The sequence below is a fragment of the Notechis scutatus genome, chromosome 5 (genome assembly GCF_049901735.1).
Source record: "Notechis scutatus isolate UNSWTSFEM ecotype Mainland chromosome 5, rNotScu1.2, whole genome shotgun sequence".
Lineage (NCBI taxonomy): Eukaryota > Metazoa > Chordata > Lepidosauria > Squamata > Elapidae > Notechis > Notechis scutatus.
The window spans coordinates 69949129-69961946 of NC_142013.1; the positions used below are offsets into that span (position 1 = coordinate 69949129).

Genomic DNA, 12818 nt, shown 5'->3' on the forward strand with positions numbered 1-12818 from the left:
CTTCTTATCTCTCTTAACTCTTCTGGGGATCTGTTTTAGAACCACTATTTCTTTCTCCTTATATTTTATGGGTTCGTCCCTTGCTCTTTGTAGTATCTCTGTTCTTATTGCCTTTTTTAGTAAATCTCACATGTACCTCTCTGGGAAGTCTGTTTCTTGTCACATATCTAGTATGGACTTTAAATATTTCATCCACCTCAGCAAGCACCTTTTCTTTGGATTTCTCTAAAGCATTTGCCAGCAGCTCTGCCATTATTTCCGCCAAATTTTATCCCTTTTCTTCAATGTTCTGAAAGCATAAATAATACTCAGCCTTCCATCTCTAATAGTATTATTGCTCTCTCCTGATTTTTGTCTGCCAGCGTGAGTCTATAATCGACCTCTTCCACACTTTTCTCTGTTTGTTCAGCTTTCTCTTCCACTTTCCGGATATATTGTTCATTCTTAGTCATTGTTTGTTGAAAATTTTCTATTTTATCCTCTACTTTACTAGCCTATCCTTGCTCTGAGATTCTTAAAGCCACGGCTGGGTGCTGCGGGCCCACCCCCCTTTCCATCATCCCCTTCTCCCAGATCCCATTCCCACCCTGCCAGCCCTCATGTTAGCGAGGCTGGCATCAGTTGTGGCTGGGTTGGGCCAGTATATCGGGGTGGAGAGCAGGTTGCATGTCTCCCCAAGTGACTGAGGCATGCCCAGCACCAACAAGGGCCAGAAGAAGCTCCAGCAAGAGTGAGGTGCCGGAGAATCAGCCCTGGCTGCTTCTCCATCTCCTGCCATTGTCCTTACCTTCTCAGGCTAGGCGAGGGAGGGGAGATCAAGGGGTGTGGCTAGCCAGTGATGGGACAGGGTGCCTCAACAGAGCGCTGAAAGATGGAGCCGCGGGTTGCCGACGCCTGGATTAGAGTATGTGTTACACAGTATATGTATGCCTAATATATACTTACTATACTAATTATTAAAAGGATATTTACCAATGAGCAAGAAGGTTCTATTAGAAGTCATGAGGCCTGTTGAAGCTAAGAGGAATTAGTGTTCATTATCACATGCAAAGTGGTCTAAAATACTTCCTTGCATCTGAGCTTTTATAATTTCTTTTTAAGAGTAATTTCTCACACTGTTAAGAAGCTTAGCCCACAAGTACCAAAATAATATAAATATATACAGACTGCCTTGATTTCACAAAATAGACAGCATGCTGCTCTTTGCACCAAAAACTATGAAAAAACAGACTAGAATATTGTCATTTTAGATTACGTATGCATAGGTTTCTCATTTGAAAGAATATTTTTGGTGGAATTTTTATGTTGTAATTTTAACATCATTCTTAAAGACTACTAACAGGACTCTGTCAGACTTGTTCTTTGGATTAACTCTTTCCAGTTAGGAAGAAAATTTGACACCTATATATCTATTATTTCTTTTATGGCAAGGTTTGAATTGCCATAGTTGACTTGATATGAAATTTTTGCTTATTCATTTCTAAACATCAAAAATGTCATGGAATGGTCTAAAATGAAAATATTATTTATTTGTTTTTAATATAAAAGGGTGAACTGAAGACATTTTTTTATTTGCCCCTTTCCACCATGGCAGTAGATTAATTCCCAAATTTAAGCTTTGGAAATTTGGTTAAATGGGTAGCATGCTACTTTTCTCCTTTGCACTCTTATTTTAATTTGATATGTAGCATTTTATGTAGACTAGTAAGAGTACCATTACGTTCTTTCTATCATTCTGTTAATATCTTTTGTAGTTTGAGCAGATTTCTTCAGCTGTAAGGTTCCTTGTCAAAACCACTCAGCAACTTAGCCGGAAAGTTTCCTGCAAATAAAATACTTTTATTCCACTTAATTATTTAATATTTAAAATACTTAATACTGAAGTACACCTGTATTTTAGGGGTTGATTGGAGAATCTGTTAGCTTTCAGATTCTGGATTTAAATTTCCACCAGCATAATTACTCCTTCCTACCTCAGGATAGAGGAATTACTGGATTGCTGCAAAACCATAATGGTAAAACTATTTGGAGGAAAAATAAATGGCATCATGCAGGTATCTTGGAAGACTAAGTAAAAGAAAAAGAATGGAGTTATTTGAGAAAACACAAACTCGACAACAAGGATGAAGCTGGAAAAGCAAAGTTCTTTATCAAAGGTCTTTATCAAGGCTATATTATGATATGAGCATAGAGGGATAAGGGCTTAGAAGTATTGTGCGGCATTTGCGAATTGGCAGAAAGTCAATGTAAATAATTAAGAATAAAATATATTTTCACAAGATTCTTCTGAAAAGAAGGGTGTGTTGCCGAACTGTGACATCAGAGGAAGAAAGGTTTATTTATTTTTATTTATTTATTTATTTGATTTGCCAATTGTTTACAAGATAATAAGTATAAGTGTATACATAGTTGTGAATACATGAAATGGGTACATAGAAGAAAAATAAAAGAATAAGAGAAAGAATAGGACAGGGACGGTAGGCACGTTGGTGCGTTTATGCACGCCCCTACAGACCTCTTAGGAAAGGGGTGAGGTCAATAGTAGACAGTCTAAGGTTAAAGTTTTTGGGGTTTGGGGAAGAGACTACAGAGTCGGGTAGAGTTATAGTAATGTAGACTCAAGGAAGTAAGGTTCTAGTAATATAGATGGTAAAGCAACATTCATCAATCTAGTTTCCTCTCAATTTGAGACATAATTTCCAGATTTCCAAGCCAAGCATTAAAAAAAAAAGTTCTACCGAAAGCAACAGAGACATCAAATGTATAAGGTTAGAGCCCAGAATTTAACTGTCATTGATATTTGTGAATGAGTAGAGAGGATTTGAAGAGATCAGAAGCAGCAATCCTTAGCAACCCAGAGTTAAGGAACTGAAAGGAAAATTGGACAATTAATGAAAAGGGGTGTGTCTAATGGATTATTTTTTTAGAGTAGTGGATAATATTGTGTGTGTGGCCATAATAGGAAACGAATCAGCATATAATTATTAGGTAATGAAAAGTGATGATGATGACGACATTTATAGTTGGGTAGGGTCAGAATCTATGAACACTGTCGTCAGCTCACCAAAGGGCTGGTGACATATTAAAGGAGAAGATGGAGAGAAAACAGATTCTATTTTTAAGATTTATTATTAAGAAAGGAAAGAAATCTTGAGAATAATAAAGAGTGGGAAGAATATTGGACATAAAAATTATTTCATGATTTTCTTTAATAGTGCTATTTAATCAAGTGGATGGCAGGAATCTATAATAGGCAAGAGCCAACCAGCAGTTTTGTCACCAGATTTTAGATGAATAAGTGAAAATAATTAAAGGAACTGGTTATTAGGGAATAAACATCTAAATTGTTTTGTGTCCTGTAAGAAGATATATACTTACAGATTATCAAACAAAAATTAACTAATATAAAAACTTAGCCCAGGAACTTTAATATCCACAATGTTAGTTAGACTTTAATTTTTTCATATATTGCAAGACGAAAGCGTTTTAGACTTTGGAAAAAGTTCAGAGAAGAGCAACTAAGATGATCAAAGGCCTGAAGACTAAAATATATGAAGAACAGCTGCAGGATTTGGTTTTGGCTAGTGTAAAGAAAAGAAGAATTAGGGATGAAATAATAGCAGTATTCCAGTATTTGAGAGGCTGCCACAAAGAAAAGGGGGGTCAAATTATTTTCCAAAGCACCGGAGGGCAGGACAAGAAACAGTGGTTGGAAACTGATCAAAGAGAGAAGCAACCTAGAATTAAGGAGAAACTTCCTAACAGTGAGGATAATTAACCAGTGGAACAGCTGCCTTCAGAAATCATGGGCACTCCATTTCACTGGATGTTTTCAAGGGACCAGACCAAGGGTGTTAAACTCGCGGCCTGTGGGCTGGATGAATTACATGCTGGCCATGCCCACCCCATTTTAGTAAAGGGGGGAAAGTCACAATATGTCATGTGACAACAACGTGATGATGCGAGTTTGACACCCCTGGACTAGAAAGTCGCTTATCTGAAATGGTATAAGTTCTCCTGCTTGAGCAGGGGCTGGACTAGAAGACCTCCAAGGTCCCTTCCAGCTCATTCTGTTCTATTAAGATGAAAACCAACATAAATGGAAATCAATATGTAACCAAAGAAGAGACGAGAAACAAGAAAGACTTGGGGGGGGCGGGAACCACTTGATCGATGGACTGCAAAACACGGAAGGAGGATGAGAATGGAACATAGAATGGTGAAGGATCTGAAACAATTGCCCAATGGGGAATTATACCAGAAGAATGACAAGTAAATACTAGCTCAGGAGATTATCAAAGACAGTATATAACAATACTGTCCAAAGTGGATGACTAATGGAGAACACGGAGATGCATCAGAGGAGATATTAAAGTTGAAACTATTGGATGATTTCATTTTTTGCTCTTCCATTTGTTCACATTTTTTGTCATAGTTAATGTATTTTTGTATTCTATGCTGTATAGAATACAGTACATAAGTGTTGTGGTTCACCGGCAGCCTATGCAGATGGCAGCAGAATCGGACAGTGGGGAAGAACAGGGACCAGTCCGGGAGTCTGGAGAGGACTCAGACGAGGGTCCTGCATCCGATGCAGAGATGGGGCCAGGACCATCTGGGAGTAGAGAGCTGACTCTGGAGCCTCTGGAGTCTGGCAGCAGCAAGGCAGAGGAACAAGGGGAGCCTGTTCCCAGTGCATGTGTGTGCAGAGCTGCAAGAAGGCAAGAGCAGCTGAGACAAAAGAGGTGACTCAGGAGTAAGGCTTGGAGGGGATTGCCCCTCCCATAAAGTATAAAGGACATGCAAAGGTAAAGAAACCTATGTAGGAAGAAAAGTCGTTTGTTCTGTTCAGATTAATCCTTGAAGCTCTGTGTGGACTTTGTACTTCGGTTGGTTTTTTATAGTTCATTTGGCATTTTAGTTGTTGGCAGCAATTCAAAGGAGAGAAAGGTGGGTGCTTATCTTGAGGGACTGTTTGGGACTCAATCCCACCATTGTAACTATCATAAAATGTCTTGGACCAAATGTCAGTTTAGTAATTGGAAAATGGGGGGACTTCAACTCTCAGAATTTTGGCGACTTGAAGTCCCCATCTTCTAGTTGCCAAGGTTGAGAAACACTGTCTTAGAGTATCAGTGTATTTTAGGTATATGTTGTTATAAAAGAGCAGGTAAAGATATTCCATGAGCTATGATGTGACATGTGTTGAAATCAAATTTCTCTCAGCTGCTCTGGGTTGGATACAATCAGTTCTGCATTTATAATTTTAGGAATGAGTCTAAACACCATATTTTGCTTTTGCAGTTGATAGAAATCTATATAATCCTTCTATTATGTGGACTGGGAATAAGTACACTTACAGTCATTTCAGTAAGAAGTAGCTTCCTTTATTAGCATATCTTGGAAAAAAACAAATCCTTGAACATTTTATCAAAGAAGTTGCTTCATTTTGAATTAACTTAATACAAATTTTAAAGTGACATAAACTTTTCCAGGGTTGTATATTCCCATGATAACTTCTTTCTTTTGACAAACTTAAAAAAATAAGTAGAAGCTGAGGCATTTGTCTACCAGAGTAGAAATTTGGAAGCCCTTTGACTGCTAAGCATAGAAAGTATTGAGATCATAAGAGAAAGAATTGGCATGGAACCCAATATAAAACCCAATAAAACCAGCAAATAAAGTTGTTTGCTTACCTGGAGAAGATGTCTTGGGATTCCATAGAGTACAAGGCATGTACAAAAAGAAGAGAAAGTCAAAGAACATGAGGCAGACCCAGAAGAATTGGGAGAGACAACATCAACAATACACAACAATGTTTGAGACTGCCAGAAGAGCAATAGTGGGTCTGTGACAAAATTCTAGCTCTTGCCAGAATGGGACAACTCACCACAGCCAACTCACCATGGCCAATTCACTGCAGCCAACTTGCTGCAGGACAACTCGCCACGGGAGAAGAGGTACAGTATTATCAAAGAAATAATGAAATAGAATCAGTAAAGAAAGAATGCCAATGGATGGACAAATGAAATGTGAATGATTATTTTAAAAATTATTTGAAATGATTAAATTGTATTGTTGAATAGTGCCACAACAAGTTGTCCTGTGGTGAGTTGGTTGTGGTGAGTCATTCCATTCTGGCAAGAGCCAGAACTTTGTCATGGACCTGCTATCGCTCTTCCGGCAGTCTCAAACATTGTTAATTGATGAATAATTTTTAGTTTAATACTAGGCAAAGAGTCTGCTTTGTTTACATAATTTATTTTAGATTATGTTACTGTACGTACTATATTTGTTAACATGATCCACTTGTAAGTTCTGGTCTCATTCAGGGGCTGACTGGCTATCACAGATTAGGACAACATGAAGAGGTTATTGTTGAAACTTTCTATTTCAAAATAATTTGTAGTGCAGTGTTGTTTGTGTATACTAGGACAAGTTAAAAATGCCTTTTGAGGAAGAAAAGCCCAAATGCTTTGGGGTATCCTGAACTAGATCTATGTTTGTTTGGATTACTCACATTTATCTATTTATATTTCATGTTTATAAACTACTCATCTCCCTCAAAGAGGGATTCTGGGCAGTGTGCAATATAATCAACACATAAAATAATGTATAAAATTAACATTAAAATATTAAAATTAATTTAAGATTATTATTATTTAATTATAAGACAGTATTATTATGAGTATAAAATTTCAGAAAGGTAAAAAAAATAGTTAATACAAGTGGGGTAGGTTCAGAGGTGGCATTCAGCAGGTTCTGACCAATTCTGGAGAACCGATAGTGCAAATTTTGAGTAGTTCAGAGAACCAGCAAATACCACTTCTGACTGGAGATTTTACAGGATCCTTCCCCTGCCACGTGCACCAAGCCACACCCACAGAACTGGTAATAGAAAAATTGAATCCCACCACTGGGTAGGTTCTCATGGAGCCAGCAAGCCCATGGTCTTCTGTGCCCCCCCCCCAGTGCAAGGCTGCAGAGCCAAATTTTGACCTCTTTATGGAAAACCAGAAGTGGGGGCCCGCCTCACCTCTAGGGGCAGAATGTTCCATAATGCAAGGATGGTGGCAGAGAAACCTCTTCCTAGACCCCACTAGTGAAGCTAGTCAAAATTCTTTGACTGATGGACCCTGCAGCATATCTTCCCTGCCTGATCAAGGTTATCATCTATAAAGCCCTACATGGCATGGCACCAGGCTACTTTCAAAACCAGTGTCACCCCCTCACATCAGCTGATGTGGGGCTGATGTGAGGGGTGATGCTGGTTTTATAAGTAGCCTGGTGCCATGCCATGTAGGGCTTTATAGATGATAACCAACACCTTCAATTGGATCTGGAAGCAAACTGCCACCTGAGGCAGTCTGCAGAGTAAGGGTATTATATGTGTCCTTCTTTGGGCACCCAATATGGCTTGTGGGCTGCATTCTGGATCTAAAGCTTCGGTATACTTTTCAAGGGTGGCCCCATGTAGAACCTATTGCAATTGGCCAGTTGGGAGATGATTAAGACATGGGTGACCAAGCAAAGAGCTGTCCAGAAAGGGAAATAATTACCATATAATACCAAGTTGGGAAAAAGCCTGGCCACAGCTGCCACCTGCTTTTCGAGCAGGAGCCATGAGTCCAAGAGAACCCCCAAGTTATTCACTGGGACTGTCTGGGGAGGTGCAATCCCATTCAAACCTGAAGAACTCCTGGATACAGAGGGGCCCACCCACAGCCACTCCATCTTATCAGGGTTCAGTTGAAATCTGTTGCTCCCCATCCAGACCTCCAGAGCTTCCAAACACCATGAAAGGACATCCATCACATCATTCACTTCACCTGGGATGGAGATATATAGCTGGCTATCATCAATGTATTGGTGACACATCCCATCATGATCTATGATGTCACCCAGCAGTTTCATGTGGATGTTAAAAAGGAGCAGAGAGAGTACTGAACCCTAAGGCACCTCACAAAGAAGGGTGGAGAGCTGGACTTCTTGCTCGCTATTAATACCAATTGAGATTGGCCTCGGAGGAATGTGGTGAACCAGCACGAACTGTGCTGCCCATTCTCAGCTCCCTAAGTCAGCCCAATACCATGGTTGATGGTATTGAAGGCCACTGAGAAGTCAAGGAAAGAAAGGATGGATGCACCACCTCAACCACAGCACCACTTGGTTGACTGCCATGGATTGAAGGTTTAAAACAAGTGCTTAAGGATGATCTATATGTGCATGCTTCTTCAGTAAAAATATTATTCTTTGGTAAGAAATCGATAATGCAAATTTTACTTAAAATAATTAGGTCAGAATCAATACTTTATATGTCCTGTTAAAAAAAAAGCAGGCTGAAAAACAGCAGAACTGACTCATAAACATAACACCATTTCCTACAATATCCTACTAGAACATAGAAAAGACAAATGCTGTCTGTGTTTTTAGACAGCAGCCTAAAGAACTGTTATTGCTGATGGAAAGGATTAACTTATTTCGTTTCTCTTAAGAGTGGTATGAAATGTACACTCCTCCATTACTACTTCTGCCACTCCACTATTGATCATACTGCATGATTCCCTGGCATCTGAAATTTAATAGCATTTCCCCGATGCCTTAAGTGGCTCTGAGTTCTAGGAAATTCTGGAATGTTCAGTGCTATAAAAGTGACTAGTTTTGTGGTTTTAAAGTGGAAATAGGAACTGCTTTTATGTACAAAATACTGAGATCGGTTGCTTCCTGGAGAAAGCAAAAGTTCTCTGGTGCATAGATTAAGCTTTTTTTAAAAAGCATTAATTGTGAGCTATAGAAAAAATGGATAGATATTAAATATCAGGTTGCATTAAGATTGATTAGGTAGTAATTCTGTCTCCAAGTTTGAGGAATAAAATAAATTGTGCTGGTTGGGCAGAATAAATATAAAAATAAAAATGATCTAAGATGAGGGTGCATGACTTTTTTTTCAGGCAAAATATTTGGAAGGTCTGTTGGAGGAGGCACATGTCAAAAACTGGATAGGGCCAAGATAAAGAAATTTGCTTTCTTTTGAATTAAATCACAAATGAAATTGGTAACTATTGTTTTTGTGTGTTTTATCCAAAAATTGAGGCATGTGGTCTGTCATGGGTAGTAGCCTCTGTGCAAGGACTTGCCTCGTCTCTTCTCAAGAAAGTAGAACTCTTGAAACGAATGTTATTTCAAAAGGAAACTTTTATTGTGAGAAAGGGATAGCAGGAAAAAGCAGGATCTGAGGATTCCCACTCAATTCCATTAGGTTAAAATGGTTACTCATAAGCATCAGATTCCCACCACCCAGCACCAGTTCAGAGGTTTCTTTCCCCCCACCCACACCCCTGGGGACAGAGAGAGGGGGAGAAAGAGAGAGAGAGAGAGAGAGAGAAGGAGAAAGGGAGAAAGAGAGGGGGAGGGAAAGAGAGACGAGAGAGAGAGAGAGAAATGAGAGGCCCCGGTGTTTTGTTTTCTGTGGGAAATGGGTCCAAATGACTCTTTGAGTATTTAAGGTTGCAGAAACGGGCAGCCAAGCTAAGTGCCTGAAGGACCCCATCCCATCAGTGGGAGTCCAGGCACTTCAGCGAGCGGCATGCTGGATTCATATTAGTGGTCCATGGGATTTAAAATTATGAATTTGGTGGTCTCTGACGTACAAAAGGTTTGAGACCCCTGCTCTAATGCACTGAGTTGTTGTAAGCAACCTCTGCAAAAGGCAAAACATCAATCCCGTTATCCCGTTGGTAGTTGATGAAGCACCTTAGATACTGTTCTAGAACCCCGTTCATTCATTCTATCTTCCCATTCATTTGAGGATGATGACTAGAACTCAGGCTCTGATCGGTACCCAGAAGGTTTAGGAAAGCTCTCCAGAATTTTGATGTGAATATAATCCTTTGGGGGGCACCATGCAATCAGTATATGTGGTGCAGGAACATCTTGGCAAAGGCTTTGGCAGTGGGGATCTTTTGGCAGGGAATGAAGTGGACCTGCTTGGAGAACAGGTCTGTTGTGACCAAAATAACAGTGTTCCTGCACTTTCTGGTAGTTCTACAATGAAATCCATAAAAATCCATCCAAACTGATCAAGGTTATCATCTATAAAGCCCAACGTGGCATGGCACCAGGCTACTTACAAAACCAGCCCTAGGGTTTTTTCCTGCCTTCTCTTTGCGGCTGCACAGACAGGGCAAGCAACCACATAGCCTTCTATATATTTCTTTAGGGATGGCCAGGACTGCCTCTTTATTAAGTGCAGCATTTTCACAAATCCAAATTGGCCAGCCGACTTTGAATTGTAGCAGGTTTTCATGAGGCTAAGTCTTTGGCTTGCTGGGACATACAACTTTCCTCCCATCCAAGCCAGGCTGTCTTTCAACTGGAACCAGTTGTCTGTGAGAAGGTTTTTGTTTGAACACTTGCATGGTGGCATTGTCAGTTGGGAGATCTAGTTTTGTTTGCATCCTAATCATGACTTTGGCTTCCAGCTGGGAAGCTAGGAGAAGTGGTTTGACCACCTCTGATTTGTTGCCATTATATTGGGGCATTCTAGATAAAGCATCTGCTAGGAAGTTCTTCCCCCCAAGGAGGTACTTGAGGGTGAAGTAAAAATGTTTGAAATACTGGACCCAGGACACTTGCTTTGGAGATAGTTTCCATGGGGTCTTAAGGGCTTCCAGATTTTTGTGGTCGATCCAGACTTGGAAGGAGATTTTGTTCCCTTCCAAGAAATGCCTCCATGTGAGGAGGCAAATGGCATAAGCCTTCTTAGCCCATTTCTGTTCTATGCCTGTTAGCTTAGGCAGGCATGGTAGAGGTAATCCTTCAGCCCATCTTTGAACCAGCTTACTAGGATGTCTTCTGGCTCGTCTACCTGGCAAGCAAAATCTCAGAATTCCTCGGTGTACTCGGCCACCTGCTGGCGGCCTTGCTTCACAATTCTGATGTAATCACGGGCCTTCCAATCTGCTAGGGGGTCCTCGAACCGGCAGCAGAGCTCCATCATGAAACAATCAAAGTTCCATAGCTCTTGGGCATCAGCATTGTGAATCCTACTCCAATAATTCTTCGCTTTGTCACATGTCCATCATAAATTATAGAATGTTTATTCTTTACATTTACATTTCAAATATTCATTTCAAATGCCTTTATACATTCTTGACAATTTGTTCAGTGTTAGATACCAATGGTATATCATCTTGTAAAAGTTTTCTTTTAAATTATAATTTAATGTGAATTTTAAACCTTTTATCCACATATTCTCCCATTGTTCAAGCATTATATTATATCCAAAGTTCTTTGCCCACTGAATTGTACAATGCTTTACATATTCATTCTCCAAATTCAATTTCAATAACAATTTACCTTAGCGATATGTTTATCATTACCACACAGTAAGATTTCCAATTCATTTTTCACAAAATCAAATCCACAGCTCTTTTTGTCTTTTTTCTAGTTTAATCTCTTTTTTTGGAAGTTGGAAGTCAATGCTTTTCTTTTTCTTTCCCCTTCCCCCTTTTCTTTCTTTCCCCTTTCCCCCCTTATTTTCCTATTATCTCCATTTTTCTTTGTATTTCTGTATTTTATCTTTTGATAAACTAATTAAAAATATTTGAACTCGTTGCCTTCCTTGCAGTTTGGGTCCTTGGGGGGGGGAGGCAAATGTTACAGCAAATGTTACAGAACCTGTTACAGAGAATCTGCAGGGAACAGTGTACAAATGTCCTGGTGGCTGGTGCGCATGGGTTTGATGGAATCAGTTTGTATCAGATATTGAATCAACCAAATCGTTGGGTTTACTGCTGCTTTGCATTAATTGACAATATGACTGAACAAAGGTTTGATAATGTTATTCTAGTGGTTCGTAACAGGGAGCAGGATAATGAAACATAGGTGGTTTTCCCGGGAGCCATAATCACTGTTAACAGATATCAAACATAATCTGAAAACTCAACACCTCAACTTATGACGACAATTGAGGCCAAAATTTCCATTGCTAAGCAAGATGTTAAGTGAAATTTTGCTCCATCTTAAGTGAATTGTTAAGTGTTAAGTGAATCACTGCAATTGTTAAGTTAGTAACACAGCTGTTAAGGGAATCTGGTTTCTCCATTGACTTTGTCAGAAAGTTGCAAAAGGAGATCACATGACCCTGGGAGACTGCAACCATCATAAATACATGCCAGTTGCCAAGCATCCAAATTTTGATCATATGACCTTGGGGATGCTGCAGTGGTCTTAAGTGTAAAAAATGGTCATAAGCAGAGGTGGTATTCAGCAGGTTCTGACCAGTTCTGGAGAACCGGTAGTGGAAATGTTGAGTAGTCCAGAGAACTAGCAAATACCATATCTGACTGGAGACTTTGCAGTATCCTTCCCCTGCCATGCCCACCAAGCCACACCCACAGAACCAGTAGTAAAAAAAATTTGAATCCCACCACTGGTCATAAGTCACTTTTTTCAATGCCATTGTAACTTTGAATGGTCATTAAACAAATGATTGTAAGTCAAGGACTGCCTGTATAACTGTTTCCTATTTATACAATGAATATCACATTTATACATGTAGCTAATTGTTTTTCTTGCATCTTTTAGGATGGTAGCCCATAAAGTGAGCTATACATGCACGGAGAAAGTATGGGAACACTTATTAAAATTCAAGGTCTCTCTTGGTCTCCTATTGCTTCATTTGATTTTGGCTTCTGGCAGAGGTAAGTTTTTTTCTTCTCTGCTCCTTCTAATCATGTCCTTTTAAATGAGGATGTGCATAAGCTAGATCAGGGGTCCTCAACCACCGGGCCGCGGACCGGTACCGGTCCGTGGAG

At 39.7% G+C, this 12818-nt stretch overlaps 1 protein-coding gene across 2 annotated transcripts in view; it reads left to right on the top strand.

Moving 5' to 3' along the window:
• The window catches only part of ADGRG2 (adhesion G protein-coupled receptor G2), a 58219-nt gene that overhangs the window by 1674 nt on the left and 43727 nt on the right, over positions 1-12818 (top strand). The window contains exons 1-3 of one of the 2 annotated variants that reach the window (XM_087966951.1): positions 585-678; positions 821-904; positions 12589-12704. In XM_087966951.1, coding sequence (XP_087823077.1) covers positions 12590-12704 — 115 coding nt within the window. In that variant the 5' untranslated portion in view covers positions 585-678; positions 821-904; position 12589. Of the gene's footprint in view, positions 1-584; positions 679-820; positions 905-12588; positions 12705-12818 lie in introns of those variants that run through there. The other variant, XM_026674938.2, reaches the window with a different exon arrangement.